The following is a 26,555-nucleotide window of genomic DNA, read 5'->3' on the forward strand; positions in this document are numbered from 1 at the left end:
GAAAGACGACAAAAGTTTTATTTAGAAATTCACAGTTTCTAATGGCACTACATTTTTTTTGCAGTAACTCACTCCTGCTCAAAAATACTGTGCAGCTCTTCAGAGTAATCACAAAGAGAAAGAGAGATAGAGAGAGAAAAGAAAAAAGATAGCACTTTTACATGTCAGGTAGAAAAAAAAAAAAAAACGAAAAATAAAAGGCATGAGGAGTCATACAAAGTGCACACTGAGCTCCAAGAATCTCTCCCCGTGGGCTTTCTCCCTAGTCGCTGTGTTATGTGTCTGGGTAGATTCATTAAAGTAGTCTTTCTCATAACACAGACTTGCACACACATACATGAGATCAACACCAAAACAAGATTCTCACATGCATACAGGTTTACACAAACAAACATAAGATCATACACATTCAAAGAGGGTAAAAAACAACACACCTCATATTTAGCTCGGCTTGTGGAACATACAGAATCAAATTAATAGTGTTCCTAATCATTTACCGTGTTCCCTTTATTTAACAACAATGTCCTTATCTTTGCAGAGCACGTTACCATTCATGGTGGGGTGAACACAAAAAGCCAAAGAGCAGTGATGAGTGACTAAAAGACCGGTCGGGTCGGGTGCATGACGAGAGCGGGGCTGCGAAGACAGATGAGCGCGTGAGAGAAGCAGGTGTTTCAGAGGGATAAAGCATTTCAAGTCCCTAATGGGAAAATGTTAGAGTGGTTGATAAAAGCAAGCATTTAGGAAAAAAATATTCTTCACAGTCACAGAGAACGTCGTGCAAAAGATTCAGAGGTGACCCCGGCAGAGGAAGATATGTAAAGAGAAGCTGGTCAGGAGGTGACATGAGAGTAAAGTTAGAAGAGAGTTCTCCATCACTGTCAAAGCCTACAACAAGTCCAACCGCACAGAGCCAATCAGAGACTGCATTCATACAGATAATGATTGCTTAGATTTTATTATTTAAAAACAAAACAAAAAGTTAATCTCTTTTTTCAACCTCTGATCACCCCGCATTGCGTTTAAATATTAAACTCAATGCTGTTGAGGGCGAGTTATGAAATCACGAGTTAAAATCAGTTAGATGATCCTAACGACGACACAGTAACAAGCACGCAGAAGACACACTCCGTGTAGCTCGTTCCACTCCTTCCAACCACCCAGCAGCTCTGAACTAATACAAGAGCAGCAGCGTGACTATCTCGACCAACATGTAAATCAATACTCCGTTATCTTGTTGGGAACATAGGGTGCTGTAGGTACATGTGACTGCTGATATATACGTCTGACATATCAGGCAAACAGAGCTCGGGGCTGTTACAACGTCAGAGCCCAAGGTAAAATACAGAAAAAATAATAATAAAAAGAAGAGAGAAGGTCCATGTGGTTGAGCCATTCACCGTGACCGTGCGTCAGTACCGCTGAGTATATTCACCGTTATATTTTCTTTATAATATACTCATGTGGTAAACTACTGTGACACTGCAGGGAAGGGAAACTGTCGGACCAGTGCCTACTTCAGAGAAATCTGAAGTCATTTAAATAAATAAATAGATAAATAAAACTGGTCTGTCAGTCTTGACTACAGGGTCCCAGTAGTGTGTGTGTGTGTGTGTGTGTGTGTGTGTGTGTGTGTGTGTGTCAATAGTGTAAACATTCAGCTCTGCTACCCAGTGTCCTCAGTCAGTACACTGCAGGAGGAAAATAAGAACTTTACATACTAGTTGTGACAATAATTCAAACAAAGCACATCTGTAACATGAGGAGCATGGCTCAGTTATCGGAATATGAAAGAAAAATAATAAAGTTCAGCTTCGCTCTAGCCTGTCGACACTCGCTGTAAATATCCAGCATCCTCACAGTCACAATATCCACTGATAAAAAGCACAACTTCTCTCAATTTGCTGTGTGATCAAAGGTTTTCGGGCCCAGCCCAAACTAAATCGAGGAGGACTCGTAAAGATCTACAGGCTGCTGCTGTTGTATTTGTAATCTGAGGTTTAGTGGAACACACGAGTGAAAGGACCAACACATTCAAACAGTTTCACTCCATGCAAAGACATTTTCTTCATTCAGCTCTGACGGTTGTTTCGGAGCAGACTGACAGAGACAAACAGAGAGTGAGACGTTTAACACTGGTCCTGTACGAACACCTGCAGTCATGTAAGGATGCAATGCCAAGACAGAAGGGATAAGATCAAAAATGATAGGGAGAATGAAAGAAGGATAAAAGAAGAGGTTTGTGGTGCTCTACAGTTTTCATCCCAAAGGAGCAGCCTGATACTTCTTGGTGTGTGAAGAAACGTAGAGTTGAGGCCAATGTGCTTATCCATTAGAAAAAAAAAACAAATATCTTGAACACACTTCAATGGATTTGACTTGTATCAATGAGTCACTCCCACCACAGTCTCTCTCGCTCTGCCCACTCCAACTATTCTTTACATTTCAGGTTTTCTTTTAGCAATAAAAAGGTCTGGAACAGATATAAAGGCACGTAACCGTAAACAGGTCTTTGACAGGAGTGGATAAGGACTGGATGATGTCGAACTACTGTTGCCAGAGCCATGTCAGTTCCACGGTGCGCCCGGGTGCACGCGGGAAAAGTGGTTCTTTGGGATGCAGTAAGACCTTCTCTCCTTGTAAGTCCGCTACCATATAGCCTTGGTGTGTGTGTGTGTGTAGAAAGTTGTGTCGAAGTGAAGTGTGATTATTTCAGACATGTCCGGTGACGGCTGTCACTCCGATGGTCCCGACGCTGATCTCCTTGTTTCCCTTCATGAGCTGCTGCAGGCTGGGCAGAGAGGCGACGCTGTCCCCGGTCATAACGTGCGGGAACTGCAGTTCTGTCTGTCGCGACTTCCGCCGCTTCACAGAGCGTTTCTCCTGACGGGACTTGGTAGGGGGTTGCTGGAGGGGGATGCTTAGGCCGTGGCCGTTGCACAAGCGGTCGGAGGTGGGGGTGGGGGAGGGAGGGGGGAGGCAGCTCGTGTAGGACTCCTCGGAGTGGATGGACGAGCAGCAGCTGCTGGTCTCGGAGAGGAGCTCCTTGGAGGCGCACGTGGGCAACGACGACACCTCCTTCGTGAAGGGAGGGGGAGGAACTGGTGGTGGGGGAGGAGGAAGAAGAGGAGGAAGCGGGGGAGGAGGGGGGAGGAGGGCCGGGATTGGCCCAGGGAGGCAGGGGTGGAAGCCGTTACTCACAGGACCCCCGTTTGTGAGGGAAGCAGAGGAATTAGATGCCTTCAGAGTCTCAACCTTTTCCAATGACTTTGTCTTGCAACGCTTTTTCTACAGAAGGAAACATAACAGAGAGGAAGAAAATGATAAAAGAAGAACATTAATCTTTTAAAGCAAGACAAGATTCATGTAATAATACAATGTCATGTTAATCACTTATGTGCTCGACACTGAGGTCCCACAAACGGGTCAGAGAATGGTGGGAACGTTTGAAAGGGAATGGTGGATTCTAGGATTTCAAAAAAAACTTCTCATCTACAAAGTATTTACAGCGGATCTGCGATATTAATCTGGATACATAATTCTGGATGTCCACAGTGTCAGCAAAGAAGTGGTTAACAGACATATCAGCTATGTGGAGGGGGGCTGAACGTATTGTACACACTGGACTGACACTAGAAAAACAACACAGCACTTAAAAAGTAAGGTGGCCATCACGGCCAACAGCAGCAGTCGGAAACAGACACTGTACCTTTTTCTCTGGAGAAAACCTTAGAGGTTCTACAATGTACAAGTCATCTGGACCTACTGGGGAGGGGAGAGAGGGGCCAGGTTAATGATGGAATGGCAAACAGGAATACATACATGTAACAAGCGTGACGTGACCTTGCAAGTAGTTTCAATAAATAAATTATAGCACAAATCATTTTGCTTAAAATATAGAATTAAGCCTAAATCACAGTAATCATCATGTTTTAACTTATTGTTAATTACTACTTGCAAACGTCTACAATGAGCCAGCGAAGCATCGTGCTCTATTATCACACTCTTAAGCCTGCATGTGGAGACAAGCTGGCAATGACAGCCTCAAGGGCAAACACACACACATGCACACACACATGCACACACGCACACATGTCTCCATGACTTCAGAGAATTACTCTTACCTTAACTACAGTTACTACTTGCCTTACCTAAACCTAGCTTAATGTAATGAATTAAGTTATGTGACTGTGTAAACTGATTTAGGTCCCCACAACATCAGAAATACCTGGACCTCACACGCACACACTTACACACTTGAGGGATAATGAACAGCAGAGGGAGTTTTAAGTTTCATGAGACAAGGACTTGATTCTTGTATTGCCTACACCAGCCTCTCCCTGAGGAGTTATCTTGCTCGAGGCAGCAGGAACAACCAGGGATATCAGCCACTGAGCATGGCAACATGAGTGAGAGGAGACAGTGGAAGGATAGAGACAGAGGGACAGTGGGAAAGAAAAAGCAAGAATGAAGAAAGAGTGGGCAGTGCTTGGATGTGGACAGTTATATAGTAAGATCCACACTGAAACAGGTCCACACAATGCAATCTTTGCCATGATCTACGACTGTAATATCCAGTCTCAGTGCTGCTTATGTTCTAATGGCAAATACAGAGGGAGAATCACAGTAGACAGAGAAGCTGCGAGGGCAAATTGAAGGAGAAATATTTTGCTGTGTGTGTGTGTGTGTGTGTGTGTGTGTGTGTGTGTGTGTGTGTGTGTGTGTGTGTGTGTGTGTGTGTGTGTGTGTGTGTGTGTGTGTGTGTGTGTGTGTGTGTGTGTGTGTGTGTCTTACCTTCTGTAGAGGACAGATGAAAGGACTTAGAACGAACCAGCGGACAGGTAACCCTGCGCTTTAGACTCATGTCGTCGTAAGAGGAAAAGCATCTGACAAGGAAATATCAATATCATCAGGAATGACAGCTTTAGGTGAGAAGTCTGGAAGTGATCCAATAAGTTTTACTGTGTGTGGGAGCTCAGTGACAGATCTGAGAGTGGTGGAATCCCTTAAAAATGAATTCATGAATCAAAAGCCAAACACACAGAGATAAAATGTCCCGTCTACACCAGAAGGAGTGTGTGTGAGCGGCAAACCTTTTAGGGCTGGGGTAGTGGTTGCTCTTGGGCAGCACAGCAGCAGTGGCGCTGGGGCTGGGAGAGGAGCTGCGGCAGCACTGCAGACACAGCAGGAGGCCCAGAGACAGACACAGAACCAGAGAGACCACCAAGTAGCTCTGACGATCAGACACCTGCGGAGGAAAACGTCAACAGGCTAAATCAAAAGCTGGGGAAATCACATACATCTGAAATGTTAGCATTTTGTGAGCAATAGCCTGCATACTGTATTAAAACCATCTCTTTTTTTAAGAGAAGGGACGACTCGAGTGCCACATTAGTCAATAGCAAGTTGTACATTCTATGTGCTAATATGATCTTATTGCAAAGTTCCCACCCCCAAATGGGCTAAAATTGTATCCTGGGAAACACTAAGTCATTCAAGTCAGTAAAAATGGCCGATTCTATACCTGCATAATCTCTATAAACAGATTCTGCATGTGAATATGTAGAATCTGTTGGCGAAATTTGATCTTCATGCTGCAGCGGAAAAAAAGCTTATTCTGGGAATAAATCAAATATTTGCAATATACTGGAACTCGTGTTTCATTTCTTTCCTTGAAGTAAAACGAACCACAATGTTGTTGCATGTGAATGTCATCATGTACTTTCTATATGTACACAGCCTAGTGATTTATCTCCCTCTCTCTCTCTCAGTAATATCACCAACATCTACGACTGCTAATGAAAAGAAAACTGCGGATAAAGTCCGAACCCCATTCTCCGGACTTTATCTGCAGTGTCATGTCTGAAAATGGCTTATGTGGAAGTTACCTCTCTCTGCAACAGGCTGACGGCAGCAGTGAGATTTAACATCAGTTTAGTGACATTCTCCAGCTGGTTCTGCAGGAGCTGGATGGAATCTGTCTGCTTCTGGTCCTGGAAACACACAGAGGAGACAACAGATACTGAGCTGTCAGACAATCTTACCAAATACTCGCAGGTATTCACTGTGCATAGGTCAACTGTTCTTGGTCTGACTGAGTGAATACAAACTGACCTGCTCTTCGGCGATGCGGGAGGTGTTCTGCAGTTTGATGATGGTTTTATTGAACGCTCTCTGCATCTCTTCCATCTGTTTACGGTACCTGAACGAGACAAATCAAAAAACCACAACGTGTCAGCAATTTACACAAGGTAAACTAGGGCTGTAGTTGATTGCTTGGTCATTATGTCCTGGTCCGTGATGGCTCAGTCTCACTTATGTTGTTCACTTATTTAACAATTATTGAACACTTACTCTGAGTCTGCTCCAAACTGACAGACACATAAAAAAAGTTTTAACTTAGTAAAACTAAATTATATATTTTTTCCACCTGAGATCAATTTCAGTCAACCAAGTTTTTCTTTGGTTGACTACAGTTCTAGTGTAATTTTTTACAAGTTGCAGCTTTGTTTAAAAAAAAAGCAACCTGCAGTTGTTATTACTAAATCATTCTCATTGTGTCCAGTGGTTTTACCTCTGGCTCAGCTCCTCCAGGTATCTGCTAGACAGACTCATGTTCATCTCCAGAGCTTTGATCCTGTTGTTCAGCCTCATGAACACGCTCTCCTTCTGGCTGGAGCCATGCACCGCTCCCCCGTTCAACAACATGCCATTTCCGTTCCCCCCCCCGCCATTGTAGTCTCCCCCATTCTGCAACTCTGCATAGAAGTCTGTGGCGGCACGGTGGACATTGCTGTTCCCATTAGCGCTCAACAGGTCCTCGTCCACTGTGTCGTCCACCCGATAGGGTTCTCCGGTCTGAGTGATGTACTCCCCCTGCTCCCCGTGAGTCTGAGATGCCTGGACATTGCGTCTCTGGGAGTCCCCGCTGTCTGTGCCTGAATTTACAGCATCTGTGTGAGTATCAGTGAGTAGAGCCGATGTTGGCAGTTCAGTGGGAGGGGGGATCAGGTCTTCAGGCCTTGATGCAGTGGGGAGAGGCTGAACGGGCTGCTCCTTGACAGGAGGAACCACAACACCAGGAGAGGCCGTCTCAGGGGACACAGGCTGTGAGGGAGAGCTGACAGTGAGGGAGGGGCTGGCACTGCTGGCCTGCTGCGTCTCTGGGATAGAGGCAACATGGAGGGGTGGTGTAGGGACAGGGTTCAGGGCTGCGTCTTTGATGGGAGGTAGCAGCTTCTCCTCATGCGTGGGGGTCGGCCGCGTCAGAGAACTGTGGATGTCTGAGAAACTGTGAGAGGGGATGGTGGAGGTTCTACTCGGCTCCAGGTGGATGCTGATCTCTGGAGTAAGTGCATCAGGCATGTGATGTGTGTAGGTGGTGTGCACCTCACCCAGAGATTTGTCCTCATTTTGGCCCTTAGGCAGCTCAGTCTCTGGAGCTTTTTCTGTGAGGGGAAGGGCGTCTTGTGGAGGTGTAGGGACAGGGACAGGGATTACTGGCGGCGTGTGTGTGAGGATAGGGGTGTTTGCAGCAGCGCGAGTCTGTGTTTGAGCGCTCAGCTGCCTCCGCCGAAGGCTGCGGAGCCTCCCCTTCGCCAGCCTGGCCGAGCACCAGCGGTGAAGCAGCTCCGGCAGAGTGGCCATACAAGACAGAGACAGAGAGGAGAGCGAAGCGAAAGGACAGTACTTCTGGCTCTCCCACTGGTTCCTGTCTGCCTCCTTCCTCGTCGTCGTCTCCTCCTCCCTCTTCTCCTCTTCCTCCTCGCCCTCCTCTTCCATAAGGGTGACAGTTGACTGTCTGGGCTCTTCGTCGTCCTCCTCCTCTACCAGAGTGACAATCTGTCTGTCCTCAGGGGAGTCGGACGAGGAGGGAGAGGGTGTGGAGGAGTCCTTGGAGATGTTCGAGTCCTCCTGGGTTACAGGGTCTTCAGGTTCTGCAGGCTCCAGTCTGAAAGAAAGATTGGGAAACAACAAAGAACTTTATTGTTTTTTTGGGAATAAAATAGAGGAAAAGTGATGTAACTGCTCCACCTTGTATGATCAATAAATAAATTCACATTCATGGTGCTTCGTTTGTCTGTTTGTCCTTACTCTGCAGGGTCGGGAAGTGTTTCAGCTGGTGTACTTTTAACTTCAGTAGTTCCCTTCTTTTCATTCTCCTCTGTTGTTGTGTTACCTGGTACTTTGACAAAAAAACATACAACAACAATTAACAAACTGGGAAGACTGATCAAACTTTACAGCTGCCTCAGACCCACAGATCTCGGCATTGGCAAACTTCTCCCCAGGTCCTATGTGGCTGTAGTTAAGAACAGAGACCTCATTCCTGAGACTGTGTGGCTGGCAGGCTCATGTTTGGGTAAGTCAGAAATACAGGGAACCAGTCTAGTCCAGTTATAATCGTGCTCTCTCGTACACCCTCTCCTTTACTCTTGTGGGTGTAAAGGGGAAGAGAACTTTTACTGCAGAAAGGCAGCAGGAAGTTAGACACTACAGAGTTTCTCCTTTGAAAACAACTGTACAGGATGTAAACTTCATATATGACAGTTCAGGGTTTCAATTTTCATCTTTCAATCCGCGTTTTTGAGTGTTCTCAGCTTTTACAAAGATTCTTACACTTATTTTGAAGAGAAGCACAGCGCGTATAAACAAAATATAAGAAGAAGGTTAAATCCGGTTGCCACTGGGGAAAAGCTGAGTGAGAGAGTTGTGTTTTTTTTTTAACTCGTGTGGTGAACAGGCTGAGGAGCAACCTCGGCGTCACAGGCCCAATTCATCCGAGCTCTTTTCCAAGAAGTAAAACACAGCAAGCCAAAGTTCTGCTGAAACGCTGCTGCAGACCTCCTGCCAAGAGCCAAATAAACATCTGGCTCTCTCAGCACTTATACACATGAACATTCAGGCCATACATATGCTCATACCTTACAGAAGGACGGTACAGTGACCCAGTTTTAGAAGCAGTTAATCTATACAATATGTGGGAGGGCCAGTGGTTAGAGACAAGGGGAGGAGGACAAAAAGCAGTTGTAAAGTGAGAACAACCAGCGCACAGGAAGAAAAGAAAAGTTGAGTTCTTCCGTGAGTGTGGAATGATTACTGAGGAATTAACAATAAGATCTGTGAAAGAACAACTCGTGTTCTGTACATTTTCTCAAGAAAAGACTTAATCATTGGAATTAATCTATTCTATTCATAAACACTGTGTGGAACAGTTGTCGGCCATAATTTTGCCTTTTCAGTTTTTGAGAGATATGGACACACTGATTGGACGCAACTCTGGGTCATCACAACGTTCTCACCCCTCACCTACTGTTGGTTTTTGTCAGCATGATTACACCAAAACTACAGATTTCCATGAAATTTGGACAAACATAAACCAAGAAAGAATCCATCAAATAGTGTGGATCTGAACAAAGGTGGGGATCCAGGATTTTCCATCACTTTCTTTAACAATGCATTTAATGACATTTTCACAGATTTTCTCAGAGAATAATTCATAGATCTCAATGAAAAAATATGAGGTACATGTAGGGGACTGATATCAACGAGTGTGGATAAAAATGCAAAAAAAAATCCAGAACACATTTAAATGAGGATTAATAAGGGGGTAGGCTTCTTTAAACTGCTGTATGGTAACAAATAGGGAAACAAACTTGTATCTCCCACCGATGTGTAGCTAAGATAATGTGGTTTCAGTTGGGAATCTTCTAGTTTAGATCTAGTTTTAGAACTATGTCCAAACAATCATGACGGCTTTGGTGCAGAATTTAAGGGGACTGTTGGGCCTTGGCTGAGATATGCGAGAGGAATTCTAGTTTGCGGAATTGTTTTTTTCTACTTTTATCTCATTCTGTTCAACTGGTGAACCCTTCCTCCTGCAAAACACTGGTCCTATAGCTTCCATTCATGTTTTCATGCTCAAAAGTGAAATGAGTATAAAGTAGATTTATAGAAATATACAAAACCTACAAACCACGACTGAACCAATCAAATGCTCTGCAGGAATGAGAACGTTATGGGGTCAAACTGGATGTGTGACTCATGATTAAAGAACTGAGAGTTACTTTGTGTGATGTCCTGACCTAGAAAGGATTAATTGTAGCCTAAGGGTAAACCAGTTGTTCCTCATATTGCCCAGTTACGAGGGGTGGCTGCTTAAAGAAATATAAAATATCAGTATAAAACTGAGAAGCAAAACTCTTTCAACAAACAACTTATGTTTGTGTCAGTGACACAAACATAACAACTGAGCAGAATTAGGAAATTAAATTTGAATACTATACTGATAAATGTTTTAAATGCAGCATCCCACAAAGATAACTTTAAAGGCACAGACAGTCGAAATGTTTGTCAGACTTTTGACTTCTTAGGTCAGAAAGATGAGACAAGATTCAGGTGAAAAAAACAGCAATAGGGACATTTATAATATGGATGTAAAGGTGAAGCAGGACAGAAAACAAGGACGTAATGTTACCTGCTATTTGTGCTCCACCCTCCAGCTCCGACTTGCCGCCCAGCACGTTAGCAGCAATGTTATTCACCATGTTTAGGATGGCGTCTAAAGGAAAATGAAACAAGAGACATTTCAACTGAGCCACAAGCTTTGACATTTGTTTTTCCATTTTGCTTTTCTCTGACATTGCATTTCTGAACTGCATTGTACCTCTCTATCTTTTAGTTTGAGATTCAGACCTATAGAGTGAGGACATCTTGGCTATGTGAGGACATTTCCAAGTAGAGTACAAGTTTGTGCAGGTGATCTTAATTATCAAGATGGATCTCAGTTTCAGCACAATTAAATCTTATATTCTCATGATTTCAGCTGCATTGTTATGATATATTTTACACCATTTAGTCCTTATTAGTGTAGATAGATATACATGTACATACTGGTCGCTGAGCCAAGCAGGTTTTTTGAGCCCTTGTCCTCTGACGGTTGGTAACCAGGAGGATAATCTGAAGACAAAGAAAAATAAAACACAATAAATAAAACAGAATAAAATTACATCAGCCTCAACGTGATACGAGTTATTCTTTCATAGAATTTTGCCATAAAATTATCAAACAATGTGCCCAGAATAGAAGGACTGGAAATGGTTACTCCGCATTAAAAGACAGCTGATGTTAATGGTTAACTCTCGTCCAAGGTGTTTGGTGACTAAGTTACAGGACAACTCCTCTCAGGGTCCAAGGATTTACAGCACATGTGTTGTTCAGTCAGGTGATGCAGCTTAACTATACGTTTGTGCTTGTTCTTCTTCTGTTTGTTGTAAAGTAAAGAGATGATTTGCAACCAATGTTGAAAAGGAAGTTGAGCAACTTGTCACCAACTCACCATAGTCTTCATCCAAGTACTCCAGTCTCTCTGAAGGGTACTGGGAATCTGCTATCTCCTCATACTCCTCCACCATGCTGGTACCAAACACCCTACACAAAACACACAACCACACTATGTTACAAAAACAAACCAACCTACAGATAAGGTTATGGGTGGTTGTTACCACACAGTAAGAAGAGGAGTATTTGTGTGTGTGTGTGTGTGTTTGCTCGCACGCGGGTGTATATTCGGCAAAGAACAGAGACATGTATAAAGAACCTTGATAATTCTCCTGGGTGAGTTCTTCTGCAAAGAAACTTTACCTTCTGAAAGATAAAACAGTGTCTTTCTTCACCTGAAACATATTCCTAATATGTTGTATAATATAGTGTGGATACCAAACCCGTGAGACCCCCTAGTCCAGACATGATAAGTCGAGCTGGGTTTGCAGAAAAACTTTGAAATGATATTCATGTTCAGGTCAGTCATGTTGACTGGGCTCATTTGCGGAACAGGGAAACACAAACTCAGTGCAGCTTATATTTACTGCCTCGGGCTCCGGTCGGGTTCAGACACAAAAAAAAACAACCAATGCCCGTCGGGTTGGGCTCAGTTAGTTTTCTCTCAGGTGTCCCGAGCCGCTCTCTTGTTCAAAACTTACAAGGAAATCTTTCACTTTGTTTTATTTCATTCCAATTTAGATTTTTTTTAAATCAGCAGGCAGGCCTATTAAGAGAAACTGGATTGGGAAGAGCTACTTTCTATCTTACCTGATGAGACTGAGGGGACAGAAGTGTTCTGATCCAAAGTGTGAGAGGAGTTCAACCTGCGGCGAAAAGGGACAAAGGGTTAACGTGAAAACATCCACACATTCACAACCCAATCCATATACCCATAATCTACCAAATATGTGAAGATTAATACTAATAGTACCAAGCTTTCACCAAATATTTTGTGTGCACGTTTAAATGTCTTTATATCTTTCGCATGCATTAAAGATGCTGTGCCAAAGCTCAGAGAAAAGAGTGCTAACCTTTATGTACTTGATGAACATCTGATGCGAGAGGAAGACAGGAGAAGGACAGAAGGAGAGAGAAATAAAAAACAAGAAAAAGAAATGAGTAAAGACTGATTCAAGCTACAAGCAAGTCAGGAATCTGATTACAGTTTGGCTCTTTCCTAAGACAAACACACTGCTGACATGTTCCACATCAATGTTCTGTAACAAGTCCACAGGCAAGACACAAAGCAGTGGATTAAGAAAAGGAGCAAGCAAGACAGAGGGACAGACGAAGACCAACTGAGGACAGATGCAAGACATAGTACAACAGTTAGAAGCTGCTTAACTCGGAGAGATAGCTGAAGCAGATAATCCTGAATCATTCGAGACAAAACCAGTTTATGTAATAAAAAACATTTTTTCACGATAGAACACATGACCCAGAGGAAGCACCCACACATGACACCCACAGTCACCACATGAAAAGGATGATCATCTGAGCATAAACGAACTGCCGAACAAGTGAAGACACAGCGACGATTTAGGAGGCAGGAGTGTGGGGAGAGGGACAGCTCACAAAAACACAGACGGTTTGATTACAACACACCAAACACTGAAATTCAGATTATTCAACAGTAACTGACACCAAAAAATGAAAAGAAACCCAACACATACACATTATTTTCACTGACACACACAGAGTGTTTCAGTCAGAAGGGAACACACACACCAGAAAAGACTGAATAAATACAGTTAACAAAACATTCAACAACAAGGAGGCTGTACTGTATGTCACTAAACAAAAAGGAATGGATGTCCGTCTTGTATATTTATGCTGCATTATAAAATGAAATTTATTAATTTGGGAGAAATTGTGGATGAAGAGCTGTGGGCAGTAATGACTGTAAATCCTGCAGTCAAGAGTAGGTGGTAGAGCAACTTAATTAGAGAGGAGTAGCAACTGAAAACTGGGTGAACTGGGTTTTGAAATGATTGAGTTTAGAGTTATAATTCAAATGCTTGAAAATCTAATGTTTGAATTAATCTTTGGGAGCAGAGGACAAACAATTGCAATCCTTTCGTTTCAAAAGAGTGTGAAGCAGCGGGGGATCATGGGAGTTGTTTTCTTCACCATCACTGTCCAAGAAAACCAACACGATGCGACTCTGCGGCAAACCCTGTTCACGGATGAGGTCATGTATAAAGTTTATTCACATTACATAGGAAATGAATAATTGTGATGCATTACGAGTGACCAATACAAACAGTGGAAGGAAAAAACAGCCAATTGGCTAGCGGTCACTTTCTTCTTTCCCATAAGCCATTTGCCCCGGAAGCCATAGCAGAGACGGGTAAAGCAGAAGAAATTAAAAGGCGATCAAAATAAAATGTCCAGCTACCTGGAATAAAACCACAAATATCTCTGGGTTTGAACATTGTTGGAAACATTTTGGATAATGCAAGTACACAAGTTCACAAAAAATATAACATAGGTTAAGACATTTTAAGGAAGAATTGTAACATGTTATATTTTTACGTGTATCCACCCTTACAAGTTCTTACAAGTACAACTCAGTCATGAGCAGAAACCCTGACAGTCATTCGCACATTCTTCATCCAGTTGAGGGAGGGGGTGACCGGCAGCAATGAGAGCAGGGCTAATTTACCATGAAGTCATAAGAAGGTCCCCTGAGCTTTAAGCCATGTGTATCAATGCATCTCTGTGGATATTTATATACTAAACTCTGCAGGAAGAACTAATTCATTGCTAATCATTCGCTCTCCTTCAGACATCAATTTTCTGTGGTAGCAGTGAGAAGAAAAAGGGCGTACCTTCACATATTTAGCGTAAAGCTGCTCATCCAGTGGGAAGCTCTGGACGATGCGCTCATCGCGGCCATGGAAAGTACCCAGCTTTACCCACTTGTTGGTAGGATATCTGCAAACGGAGCAAATGAAAAAGTAAGATGTGTGTGTCTGAGGGCCACACTGCACTTACAGGGAAATCTAGCATGTTATCGTAGGCTGGATGCAAATGTCAAATGTATGACTAGAGGTCTGTGCTCCCATGATAAACGATCTATGAGTTGTGGTGCGAGAGGACGCTGAAAATACCAAAGTTTGAGCTGTTAATAAAGGGAAAAAAAGACATCTAACTAGTGATACTGCTGTTTGAGGAGGTGATTTACCAAAATCACAACTTGATCAAATTAAATGTTTAACTTGGTGGCAATAAATTGTACATCAAGGGTTCATGTTGGTGAATTTTACATTTTATATAGATGTTATAATTCTGACTACATCTGTGTTAGAAAATGCAGTGTCAATTCACTTGCAGCTATGATTAAGGTCAATATAATAATAAAAAGTTTCTTCTATCCATACTCCCTGATAATATCCAGTTGCCTTTTACTTTACTGCCAGCTTCGTATAGTGTGACGTGTATTCATCGACAATGGGGCACTGGGAATGACACTGTGACCAATTAGCATATTGTCACACAAAGACCCTGTTCAGGACTGGTATTAACATCCGTCCTGAGAGATCTGATCACAAGTGGACAGCTCTAAGTTCATGTGTTAACCCCTGGCATTAAAATATGTCCCGAATGGGTCTCCTGTGACCAATTGTGATCAGATCTCACTTCTCCACTCTATAGTCAAAAAAGACAAAATTGTGTTGTTTTTTTAACCAGCCGGAATTTACAGATGTGTCTAATGTGACCGTGTTTCTGTGCGTGACGCGTGTGTCAGCATGAGCAAGTCAGTGAGAGAGAGAGAGAGAGAGAGAGAGAGAGAGAGAGAGAGAGAGAGAGAGAGAGTGTGAGTGAGTGAGAGAGTGAGAGAGAGAGAGAGAGAGAAAGAGGAATCAGGAGGGGCTGAATGAGTTTCGTGCAGCTGTGCAGTGAATAAAGATTTGACCAATTTAAGAGAAGTATCAATCATTATGTGGTGGTCAGTCTTGATATTGTAGCCGTAAACACATCAACATATGGTCACTGAGAAGCATAAAAATGTGTTTGATTCATTATGAAAGTGTAGCAGGTCAGTGGACGTCTGCTGAGTAGGCAGTACTTCATATGTGGCCCAGGACAGATTTGCGTTCGCACAGTGAAAGCAATGTGTCGATAGACCATCTCTAAATGGGGTCTGATCTCAGGACGCATTTCGGTGAGTTCAGACTTGAACTTATTGCTGACCACATGGGATTGGACCACTCAGGACAGATACCAGGTCTGAATGGGGTCACAAAGTGTGATCGGGGCTTTTTATATGTCGCAAACCAACCACAGTACCTATGAGAAAATGCAGATTCAGTCTGAAATGTAACGCCAGTGTATGAGGGATTGTGTGCAAATGTAAAAAGACAAAAGGGAGTATACCTGTCACTGATGGACACCAGAAAGTCTTTTGGTGTTGATGAGAAGAGTTCAAAGTTAGCGATATCCAGCTGCTTGACTTGAATAGGCTCACAGAGCTCTATCACAAACCTGCAAAGAGGTTAAAACACAAGGTTCATTCAAAGGTGTACTGAAATATAGCTATGTTCTATATGAACTGTCTATTATGGGTGTGTTTCATTGTACTCACCAGATTTTGTTGCTGCAAGGATTCAGCATGTAAAGGTCCATGTTTTCCATGAGAATTGCTGAAGTGCTCTGAATAGGAAACCGAGGCAAAATGAACGAGTGAGTGAATTAGCATCCACAATCACTTACTATATTTAGTTATTTAACAGCTATTTAAGTTAACATCACCAAATTAACTAAATTTAATAGTTTACATCACCAAATAAACTAAATGTTTAACTTAAATGTAAAATGTGTCTCATCCATCTGCTGACACAACATGACAGAACGACCTCTGTATCCTTTGCTGTGTGAGAATGTGTGTGTCTGTGTGTCAGCGACGGAAGTAACGCGTGTTTAACCTTGGCCTCGTTGTTGGCAGACAGTATCTTGGCTCCACACTCCACAGATGCGTAGTTATTCTTAAAGTTCTTCTGGACCTTCTTCACTGGATGGGGGCTGCCGCTGGTCGAGGTGTGGAGAGACTGACCTGAGTAGAGGGGAGGGTTACATTAGAGAGACTGGAAAAAGAACATTGCCTGCGAGCAATGAGTTGAGAGGTTACGCAACACACATAAACACACGCTCTGCTGACCAATGCACATTGCGTGCACAGGGAAAAAGAGATGTGAGAGAGATGTGAGAGAGAGAGAGATGTGAGAGAGAGATGTGAGAGAGCGCGAGAGAGACATGAATAGAACATGAGGAAGGAAGCAAATGAGACAGATAGAGGTAGACAATGTTCAAAAAACAACAAGATGAGATGCAGCTTATAAAAGGACACTTTGTCTACAAAAGCAATGATGATATCTGTGTCTGCATCACCAAGTGAGATTAATATCATCAAGGATAATATTGGAGTTACACAGCTTTGCGAGACTAAAAACTCTGAAGCATCTTGTGGACCTAAAAATAAAAATAGAACTGGATGGGTGCTCAGTAGTTTATACCTCCACCAAGGCCCAACAGTCCCCTTATGAATAATCAAAAATGCACAGCACCATTTCTCGCAATGTTAAAGAAAGTGAAAAATAATGACAGCATCCACCCCCTGATTTTGATCCGCAAACAAATTTTATGGGTTTTTCCTTGAGTCATGCCCCACCCCTAGTAGTTTGTATGTAATCTTGCTAAATAAACAAACAAGCACACGCAGATGAAAACATACCTTCCTTGGCGGAGGTAATTATTTGGACACGACATTCATTTTTTTATGCTGTGCCTTTCATACGTACCAAAATGGGCATTTTAATGATGACTGCACTTACTTTTCTCCTTCTCGACCTCCATGACTTGTTTCTTCCACTCGTCAAAGGTGGGGATATCTTCTTTGCTGGGCACGGAGGGATCAGCCTCTTTGGCAACGTTGATGTCCCCTGCCTGGAAACCACAGACAGGTGTAACAGTCACACAGGTGCAGAATGACCTGAACTGCAAACCAACCATTAGTATCCTAATCCCAGTAACAATCAGCAGGGTTAACTAAGTTAAATTCAAATATCATAAAGAATGCAATCCAATATCTTTTTCATTGGCATGACGACTTAACTACGAGTTCTTCTCTGCAGATTACATAAATTAATCTAGGTTTTGGAAAAAATTTGCTATTAGTCACTTGTTCTATAGCTAACATTGCTGTCGACGACTTGCATGCTAGAACCACTGAGAAATAGTTGGTGGTAGTCAGCTAGCCTGTGGCCACTAAAGCATTGAGCTGTGAATAATATTTTGATGCATTATATAAGCGCCCTTTTGGACCTCACAAAAGCGTCTGAGCCTTAAAAATCACCCGACTCAGACGATCTCTTATGTAAACATCAACAGTTAGTGCCAGCCTCTATGCAGATTAGTCAACAGATCTTAGCGCCACAACAGCAAAATAATGCAGAAATGAGAAATGGACACAATCCCCCCCCCCAAGGTCTGGTACAGCCCCATGGAAACAATCATCTTTAATTATGCTTCATCCTTGAAAAAAAAACAAAAAAACAAGCTGACTCAGTATTTCCCAAATGAAAGATTCAAAGCTGCCCTTTGCTGGAGCAGCTGTGCCCACACTGAATATTTACCTGGCCATGAGTTTATGCAACATTTTACTGGGCAAAAAGATGTGGACAAATGAACGCAATTACAGACTACAGCCGTTTTGACACCTGAAAGTCTGGACCGTTGTCCGAACCAAGGTTTGTGTCCCTTACCTTGTTTACATTTGATGCAGCTAGTTTTGGTTTTACATTGCAATTTAGGGAGCGCAGTAAAGACTTTTGTATGACATACGTGCGTCCTTTCATCATCACCCATGTAAGCTGCATCTACCTATAGTTGACATTGATTGGTTTGTAGATCGATGTCTGCCTGTTGTCTGACTTTGGCATGTGGTCAATTTAACTATTGCATTCGCTAACTTTTACGAAAAAATTGTCTTTCCATTTGTATTTAGAAAATGAATGGCTCTGTTCACTTCGTTAATGTCTGTGTTATCACTATGGTATTACTACCAAACAATTAACGTCTTCTTTGGTCGGTCGAAACTCCGAAGCATCCCCCCCCAAAAAATGTTCACACAGCAAATTAACAGAGCCATGGTTCACTTTGATCCGGAACGAGACCATGTAATTTAGTTGGACTCAATTTTGGTCCATTCGTCTGGACCATGGTCCGAGGCCGCTTTCACACTTGTTATTTGGGTTCGGACTAAACTGAAAAGTGTGAAGGCCTGGACCAGACAGGGTAGGTGTCAAAGCACCCTAATACGTCACCTGAGCCATGTATGTTGACCCTGCTGTGTTCAATTAAAATACAGCTTCCACCTCTGTCCAATGATTATATGGATTAAGTTCTATCAGTCACATTTTTCATCATGACACCTTCAGCACTGTGATGTCTCTGCCTATGGCAATCTGCTCAAAACGCTTCTTATACACTTGGGAACAAGCTGCTGACCTGCTCTTCTTGCAGATGCTGGGAGGTGTTGCCCTCCTGGTCCAAATCCAACAGGCCATCCTCCAGCCTCTGCTGCTGTTGTTCCTGATCCACAAGGCCCGGTGTAGACTGGACCTCTGCTTCTGGACCAGAACTGGATCCCTGGTCTGACCGCTGGTGTTCTATGACAGCCTCGTCCACTCTACAGTACAGACATGGGGCAATGAGGTGGGGAGAGAGAACGAATTGGAGGGAAGAGAGATAGTGGAGAAGGGAAGAATAAGGATAGAGAAGAAGACAAATAAGTGGATTGCAATGTTGGACGCATGGTGCCTACAAAAAAAAGATATACAGTTTATTTGACAGCATTGACAGTCCTTGTTGTGAGCAGGCAAAACGATGGAAAAAGGAAATGAAAAAACAAAAAAAAAATAGAAGTAAGTGGAGAGCAAGGCCAGCGATCGACGGTTGCGCACAGCAGAGAGGTGCAACTTGTACCTTGATTACCTGTCTCTGCGCTCTGATTGGCTTCTGGGCTTTAGATACTCACCTGAAGAGAGGGATGCCAAAAGGGGAGTTTTCACAGGTTGCCAGTTCGGGGGGGATGACCCCACACTGTGAATCAGAGTGCTCAGCAAAGACAAAGATGTCTACTGGGAGTTCATCTCCTGCATTGGCAGCTCGCGCTGCACTGAGGGAAAGAAAGGACATGGCGTTTACCACACCTCCTTACACTGGGGGAAGTAGGAGAGAGGAAGGTGGGTGGGAGAGAGGAAAAGAAGGGGACAAGGAGGTGCGATCAAAAAAAAAAAAAAAAAAAACAGCAGGAGACAGAGGGGGCAAAAGAAAGAGAAAGATGGACAAAGGGATGTAGAGTCGCTCTCTGGCGGGGCAGGTGTCGTGTACGTCTTCAAATGTCCTGACGTTGACAGTCAATTCGAGAAAGGAATACAGATGTCACCATGGAATGGGACATTTTCGCGTCTTAAGTATCCATCCAGCCATTATCTATGCTGCTTATCCTTTTAGGGTAGCAGAGCAGCTGGAGCTCATCCCAGCAGCGATTCAGCGAGAGGCGAAACAACCTGAACGGGTGGCCACTCCATCACAGGTCTGACGGGGCTCCTCTGAAGTCATCTTGGTCACAGTTCCATGTCCATACAGTTGTTTTTTTACAATCCCACAAACTTGAATTGCAAAGTCCATTGGAAAAAATGTATGAGCGGTTCCATGTAAGTTCACAGCGCTGGCCACTAGTTCCATGAGATGTGAATAACCAACTCTCCAGTTTTTCTTTCAGTTTGTAATCACTCAAAACATTATAATTGAAATAAAACAAAAAATGAAAGTAATAAATGTTACGAAACAAAAAGATGAATGAGAACAATGATGTATTTAACAAATGAATTCGTTTGAAATTGGCTTTAACCACTGTAAGAGGAACAGATTTTTTTCTATGGTTTCCAATTCCACTTCAGCAGTGTGACTGTTCTGTGGTTATAGCCAACTTCTAATGCCAGAGACCAGGTCCCTGCAGTGAGGAAGTGAATGTGAGCTTACCCTGTGTGGGCGGGGCCGGCACTCTCTGAGGTAGGTGTGTTTTCAGCTTCATCTGGGGGTGTGACTGGGTTCGAGTCCAGACTGGGGTGAGCAGCAGGGGTGCCACTGTGGATTTCTGCTTGGGCTGGGATATCTGTGGAAACATGGCCCTGTGCTGGAACAGGTTCTGGAGTGGAGGTCTCCTGGTCATGGGCGTCAGTTTTCAGGTTCAAATCACTCTGGGGGTCTGGCTCAGCAGCAACAGGGACAGTGTCAGACTCTGGGTCTGGCTTTGCCTCCTCCACCTCAGCTTCCTGAGGATTCACAGTCTGGAGAGAGAAAACAGAAAAATATTCACATATCATCGACACCTCAGAGGTTCCCAAACTTTTCAGCCTCTGACGACCAAAATAACATTGTGTCCCCCATTTTCGCTGGAGTGGGTTGAAGCACTAATTATATTTATTTGGGCTAATTTGCAAAAAATAAAAGCACAAACTTTCACGTGTCTAAGCGTTTCCTGTGATGCTGTAAATAGTCCTGCTGCAAATGATGCTGAGGCAAATCTTATATATATATATATGCAAAGAAAACAGAGGATGAGGACAAGACTATTTTTAATCATTAGTAATAATAATAATGGATTAAATATGCTAACTCTAATTTCTTTCATTGTTTTTAGATTTCTGGGAAACATCTTGCGACCACCCGGTAGGTCCCGACCCATAGTTCGGGATTCTCTATCAATACTTTTCTCTTTCATCGCAACCTTTCTCGGTTCTTTATATATTTTAATTCTGTCATTATTATTTATAATAATGGACATACATATTGTGTTACCTGTTCATGATGTTTGTTGTTTTGTGTTGCGAGCTGCTCTAGTGCTGCTCTCTCAGTCTCTAGTCCTATATCGTATGATGTGTGTGTCGTCCATTCTTCCGCCACCTAGGGAAAAATGAGAAATTAAAATAAATATACATCAAATCCTCCACAGTCTTCAATAGGAACTTTCATTTGTCTGAACCATTACACCGCAACAATTCAATCTGTTAGCAATCGATTTTAAATGGATTGTGTTCAAATTAACAAATGTATGTTTTTGTGTCTGAAATTTTCTGATGTAAAAGGTCATTGCATCTCAGGCTTTGAAAAAACCTTTTGTTGACAGACAAAGCCAGTGTTATAAGGCCAGTGACAGACTGCCAGGCCTGCTCAACTGCCCTGGCATGCCTGTTTGTTGGTGGCCCACAAACAATGATTCCCCTTCTTCTGTCCCCACACAGCCAAACTAAAACAACACACACTTCCCTAAATAATTATTCATTCTTACCCTAATGCACACATAAAACCACTCGCTGATTCTCACACAGCAACACACACAACTCTGAGGGTGAATTCATCAAAGCAGAGGAACCTTCCTGAGCCAACGTCAGCCTTCCACTGGCAAACTACAGCTCCACTCTAAATGGAAGGAATGACATCCACTGGCAGACTTCAAATGGATTAGGGAGAGTTCAGACTTCACTATTGTAGCCCCGATCTTTCACTCATCTACGGTGACTGGAGATCGCCACGATAAACATCAGATCAGGGGCAAATTAGCATTTCCTAAGTGCCAGCACTCAATCACTATTTGTAAACTGTTCAAAGTTGATATTAGACTTACTGGTGCATTGCAGAAGCCTGAAAAATATCTAACAGACTAGATAACACAAAAAAAACAAAAATCAGGCAGTTAAAATGCAGTACTGTGAAAAATGTTGTTGTGACGGGCAATGAGTGCGCCGACAAGCTATTAGCCAATGAGAGCACAGGACACAGGGAAATGGGAAACCTGGGGAAATGCATCCCTCAGAAAGTATATGAAAGCACGCACATCCAATATACCCCCTAGACCAGAAGACAAGAAATGTCTGCACACCAGTTGATGCTGCCAAAAAGTTACTGTGAAGATATTATAAGTTTGTGGGAGCAATAACTGGTGTGCAGACATTCCGTGTCTTCGGGGAATTTAATCCCTGCCATTCTCTCTCCCTTTTTCCTTCCTTGATTTTGTGGATGTTTTTGTGACAAAATGTCTTTTGGAAGAGCAGACAGTTTTGTTGGAGAGTTTTCCCTGTGGAAGATAATATCAAGATTCCCAGCAACAAGCAAACACATGCAGTATAATCGGTACAGTAATCTGACAACTTTGAAAGTCATGTAGTGTGAACATGACATACGTCACCAGCATGATTCATCCACTAAGGCTGCAGTAATAAAGTCTGAGAATTGGAAGAGCTGTGTCTGAACTCTAACCCCACAGGGTTGTTCTCTACCTGTATCACCTCAGTTTCTATGATTTATTAGACCAGTGTTCCTGACAACATGTACAGTAACTAGGCTGCTTTCTAAGAAACCATCTCACTGGATGTGGCTCTTATCTTCATGTACTGAACTCCCTTTTCTAGCAGACCCTCATTTCGACAGGTTTGACAACCATATGTAGTCCACACTCAGTCCACAAATGTGGACTAATCTAATGTTTGCCAACCACCAGTAAACCTCAAAAGCAGACAAAGGATGTTACATTGTGGAAGTTGGTGTAATTTCAATTGAAAAAGTTTCATGGCTGACAGAACGCAACTTCTTTGCTTTATTTTAAATAAATTTACTTTTAAAGTCTTGGATTGGAAGGCATCTTGTTCATACTTTTCCTCATGTTTTCTGTAGTGGGCCCTGTCATATACCCACCGACACCAGTGGTTTCTTTTGGACGGGTTTTGTGGAGTCGTACCTGACTTTGTTCAGTGGAAATGCATGGAAGAGCCAAACCCCAAGTCAGTGGCAGATTGTTAAAAGTGAGTGTTCCTGACCCAGTTCCTTCCATAAGTTAATATTACACAAAAGTTGTCAGTTGAAAAGTAAAAGAGATAAGGTGTGGCAATCGAAAAATGTTCACTTGTCTTGGTGGAATTATGCAATACCCTCACCCCCCCCCCATCTCACACATAGTGGCCTCCAGAATCATGGATCATTCACACCAAGTCTCTATAACTGCCCCTCCTCCTTCCAGGGCTCCTACATGTCACCAGGGGTTAGTGGGTCATTTAAGTGCATGACCCGAATCCCTCCGCTCTACGGGTACTCTGCTAACTTATACATTTCATGGTGAGCAGTGGGTCTAATAATACTGCACAACATTGAACAGCTGGCCAAAAAGATGAACCAGCAATTCTAACCACCCTAAAGTAGTTCCATTGTTCTTAATAAGAAGATTGTTTTGAGCTGCAGTGGTTAAAATGGTTGGAAATTGAGAAATCAGATTTTTATTTGAGACAATTTTTTTTGAAACAATGTGTATTTAAGCTGTTTTGCACAAACCTTGTGTTGCCTGGAGTCCTGCTCCTGCTTGTGGCCATCAGGGTTTTTGTCCCTGGCCGACTGACCTGGGCCAGACAAGCTCTGCTCTGAGCAAAACACATGTTGACTGGGGTACCTGAAACACAGAAAGAGGAAAACGTGTCAGTCACTTTGTCCCCATTTCAACATCATGTTGAGGTTATAAAACAGATGAAGATAATGATGCACGGACAAGCACTTGTTGGGCGTAGCCAATAAAAGCCCTCAAGTAAAGGAGAGTGAAGGATAATATAATAATGGTTACATAAGCAGTTAAAGAAAATGTATACTTTTTTTTGTATTCTTCTAAGTCACTCAAGACAAACTTCATTCACTGAATCAGTCTGTTCTATCCATTCATCCATGTTTCTCTCCTTTGTTCTATTATGGTAATGCGCTGACTCTTAAGCTTCACTTAAGCCTAATTTTAGGTGATAGTTTGATTTCAGTCTCTCTGTATTTTGCATACTCAGTGCCTGTTTCCCTGTTCCCCACTGCTTTCTATTAGGTATGCCACAGAATTGCACCAAAATATAGCTGCTTTTTACCTGCAGTGAGCTCAAGGCAAACTGGGCCTGGAGCATTAACATGAGGACTGCTGCTTCTGTATTCACGTTAATAATGACCGTACCATCCTTGAAAATAAAAATAAAAACCTAATATATAAATGTCAGAGCTCTGCAATACTAGAGACTGAATAATGGATTACAGGAAATGTTAAAATAGAGATGAATGGATAAAAACCATCAAGTGAAATAACACAGACAAGGTAAGAGAATGATAAGAAATCAGGACAGACAAAGATAGGTGTACAGGAGAGAAACAGCATGTTCTCAGTTGGTTTCTTTATCAGCAGGGGTGGAAATGGAGTGAAGAATTACTCAAGTACAGAGCAAAGCTCAACTGAAAACATTTGTCTAAACATGTTCCCTTTACTATGATGCTGACTCAACCCCCAATACATGAGGGCTTCTCTGAGCTATGAGTCTGCTTTTAAGCCATTAGCAAAACAAAGCCTTAGGGCGAAACGAGATTTTAATCTTTCCTCTCAATAGACAGTTTCCTGCACAATCTTCTCATGATTCAAAGGTTGAGTTAAACTTAGTCCTCTTCACAAACTGACCCTCGGTTTGGAAAGGCCAAAACTGGACATTCACACAGATTCAATTACTAAATCAGTGTAGCTCAAAGACCCAGGCAACCGCTTTGTGCAGCTTCTGGTAAAGAGAACCCCGGGCACTAACACATGTGTTGTTCAACCTGAGGGCCTGTACACATTATGGAAATAAAAAATGCAAAGCTGCACGGAGCGCTTGACAATGCCTTGCATCACTGACTGTAATGTCAAAAGACACAAAGACAGAGCTCGGAAAGAAACACCATGTGATTCTGTAACTGGAGCTTCCCCCCCGAGCACTCCAATATCAATGACAGGGGAGAGCGGGACACATGGACAGTCGTGTTAGCACCCTGTCAGCCCTGCAACCATCTGTGAAAGCCAGTGTCCTGTCACTCAGAACGCCTCCCCATCAGGACACTGTTTATTCACATCTGAGGTGATGGAAAGATGACAATAACATCCTGTTGAGTAACAGGAACTGTTGAACAGTCTGTTCCATTGGATTTATGGATATTGGAACTACTTCAATATGCCATTTACCAAATTCATCAGAAATTTACTTAATACAACATGTCTGTTGGCTGTGTTACAGTAGCAATGACAGAGGCAGGACTGATGGAGGACAGACACCATCATCTCTTGCCAATGGCCGACAGAAACACAAAACACAGCACCTGTGGTCAAGTGCCCGAATGATACAATAAAAATATTGCAAAAGCGTGGTTTATCTGCATTTTACAAGTTAATGTCAATGATTTATTGTCTGAATATTGAACATAGGTGCCAAATTCATTATTTTATGTCTTTCACCAAGGCATGACATGTACTGTTGTTGTTGTTTTGGTTCCCCTGCTGAAAATGAAATGTCCTATACGTCCTAACATTTCACCTTAAGCCAGGGAGGGAAACCTAAGTGTCCGGGAGTGTACAGATACTAAGCTGTAAATATGAACCATGAGCATATATAGGTTCCTGGCTAAACTTAGATCCATAGCTTGAAACTATGTTGCGCTGCATTCATTTCAAATGTCTCAGGTAACCTCTCCTACCCTCAACCCCTCAAACATGTACACTGATGTACATGTTTTTCTGACGATGCTACAAAGTTATGCAAGAGTCTGCTGTAAAATTGCCACAGATATACAAGGACAACGTGACATCCCTGCAGGGCAAACACCCTCACCAATGCCTTCACTTAGCTTTTTCTTTTACCTCAAATTGAAACAAATAAAAAACCGCAAAGTGAAAATGTTTTATAATATATTTAATTAATCATTTGTACCGTGGGCCATGAGGACCTGAGTAAACAAGAGAAAGTGTCATTAAATGAAGTTTGTTCAGTCAAGCCAGTTGCACTCACCTCAACAGACAAACAAGAGATAACACACGCAAAAGGTTATTATCATATATTATTAGAATCCGTTTACAATAATGTGGAATAACTCAAAGTAGAAATCATTTAAAAAAAGGGTACTTGGAGAGCGCATTCCTCCACCAAAGTTGATGCCCTATGTCGTTAAAAGAAATCAGTGAAGATGACAACATAACCTTGGTTGAGGTCAAACAAAAATACTAATTCCTTGACACAACACCTCTCAGATTTCTCACAACATAATATATGTTACAGCACTTAATCTCTGTCTAGTATTTGAAAGCATTGAGTTACCTAACATCTATGCATAACCTAGTACACTGTATATCCACC

At 42.6% G+C, this 26,555-nt stretch overlaps 1 protein-coding gene across 4 annotated transcripts in view; it reads right to left on the reverse strand.

Annotated features, from left to right (window-relative positions):
* suco (SUN domain containing ossification factor) overlaps window positions 1–26,555 on the reverse strand; it is a 42,062-nt gene continuing 15,507 nt past the window's right edge. The window contains exons 2-24 of one of the 4 annotated variants that reach the window (XM_034584247.1): window positions 23,713–23,827; window positions 21,190–21,294; window positions 20,371–20,678; window positions 19,361–19,501; window positions 18,832–19,012; window positions 17,157–17,268; window positions 16,251–16,378; window positions 15,911–15,978; window positions 15,703–15,810; window positions 14,154–14,259; window positions 12,354–12,374; window positions 12,091–12,146; window positions 11,339–11,430; window positions 10,894–10,959; window positions 10,478–10,561; window positions 8,095–8,185; window positions 6,575–7,951; window positions 6,115–6,202; window positions 5,889–5,993; window positions 5,094–5,248; window positions 4,795–4,886; window positions 3,710–3,765; window positions 1–3,288 (exon numbers count right to left, since the gene is read on the reverse strand). In XM_034584247.1, the coding sequence (XP_034440138.1) occupies window positions 2,713–3,288; window positions 3,710–3,765; window positions 4,795–4,886; window positions 5,094–5,248; window positions 5,889–5,993; window positions 6,115–6,202; window positions 6,575–7,951; window positions 8,095–8,185; window positions 10,478–10,561; window positions 10,894–10,959; window positions 11,339–11,430; window positions 12,091–12,146; window positions 12,354–12,374; window positions 14,154–14,259; window positions 15,703–15,810; window positions 15,911–15,978; window positions 16,251–16,378; window positions 17,157–17,268; window positions 18,832–19,012; window positions 19,361–19,501; window positions 20,371–20,678; window positions 21,190–21,294; window positions 23,713–23,827 (4,231 nt within the window). In that variant the 3' untranslated portion in view covers window positions 1–2,712. Of the gene's footprint in view, window positions 3,289–3,709; window positions 3,766–4,794; window positions 4,887–5,093; window positions 5,249–5,888; window positions 5,994–6,114; window positions 6,203–6,574; window positions 7,952–8,094; window positions 8,186–10,477; window positions 10,562–10,893; window positions 10,960–11,338; window positions 11,431–12,090; window positions 12,147–12,353; window positions 12,375–14,153; window positions 14,260–15,702; window positions 15,811–15,910; window positions 15,979–16,250; window positions 16,379–17,156; window positions 17,269–18,831; window positions 19,013–19,360; window positions 19,600–19,632; window positions 19,749–20,370; window positions 20,679–21,189; window positions 21,295–23,712; window positions 23,828–26,555 lie in introns of those variants that run through there. The other 3 variants (XM_034584249.1, XM_034584248.1, XM_034584250.1) reach the window with 3 other exon arrangements.

Source organism: Hippoglossus hippoglossus, chromosome 4 (genome assembly GCF_009819705.1).
Source record: "Hippoglossus hippoglossus isolate fHipHip1 chromosome 4, fHipHip1.pri, whole genome shotgun sequence".
In the NCBI taxonomy this organism is placed as follows: Eukaryota; Metazoa; Chordata; class Actinopteri; order Pleuronectiformes; family Pleuronectidae; genus Hippoglossus; species Hippoglossus hippoglossus.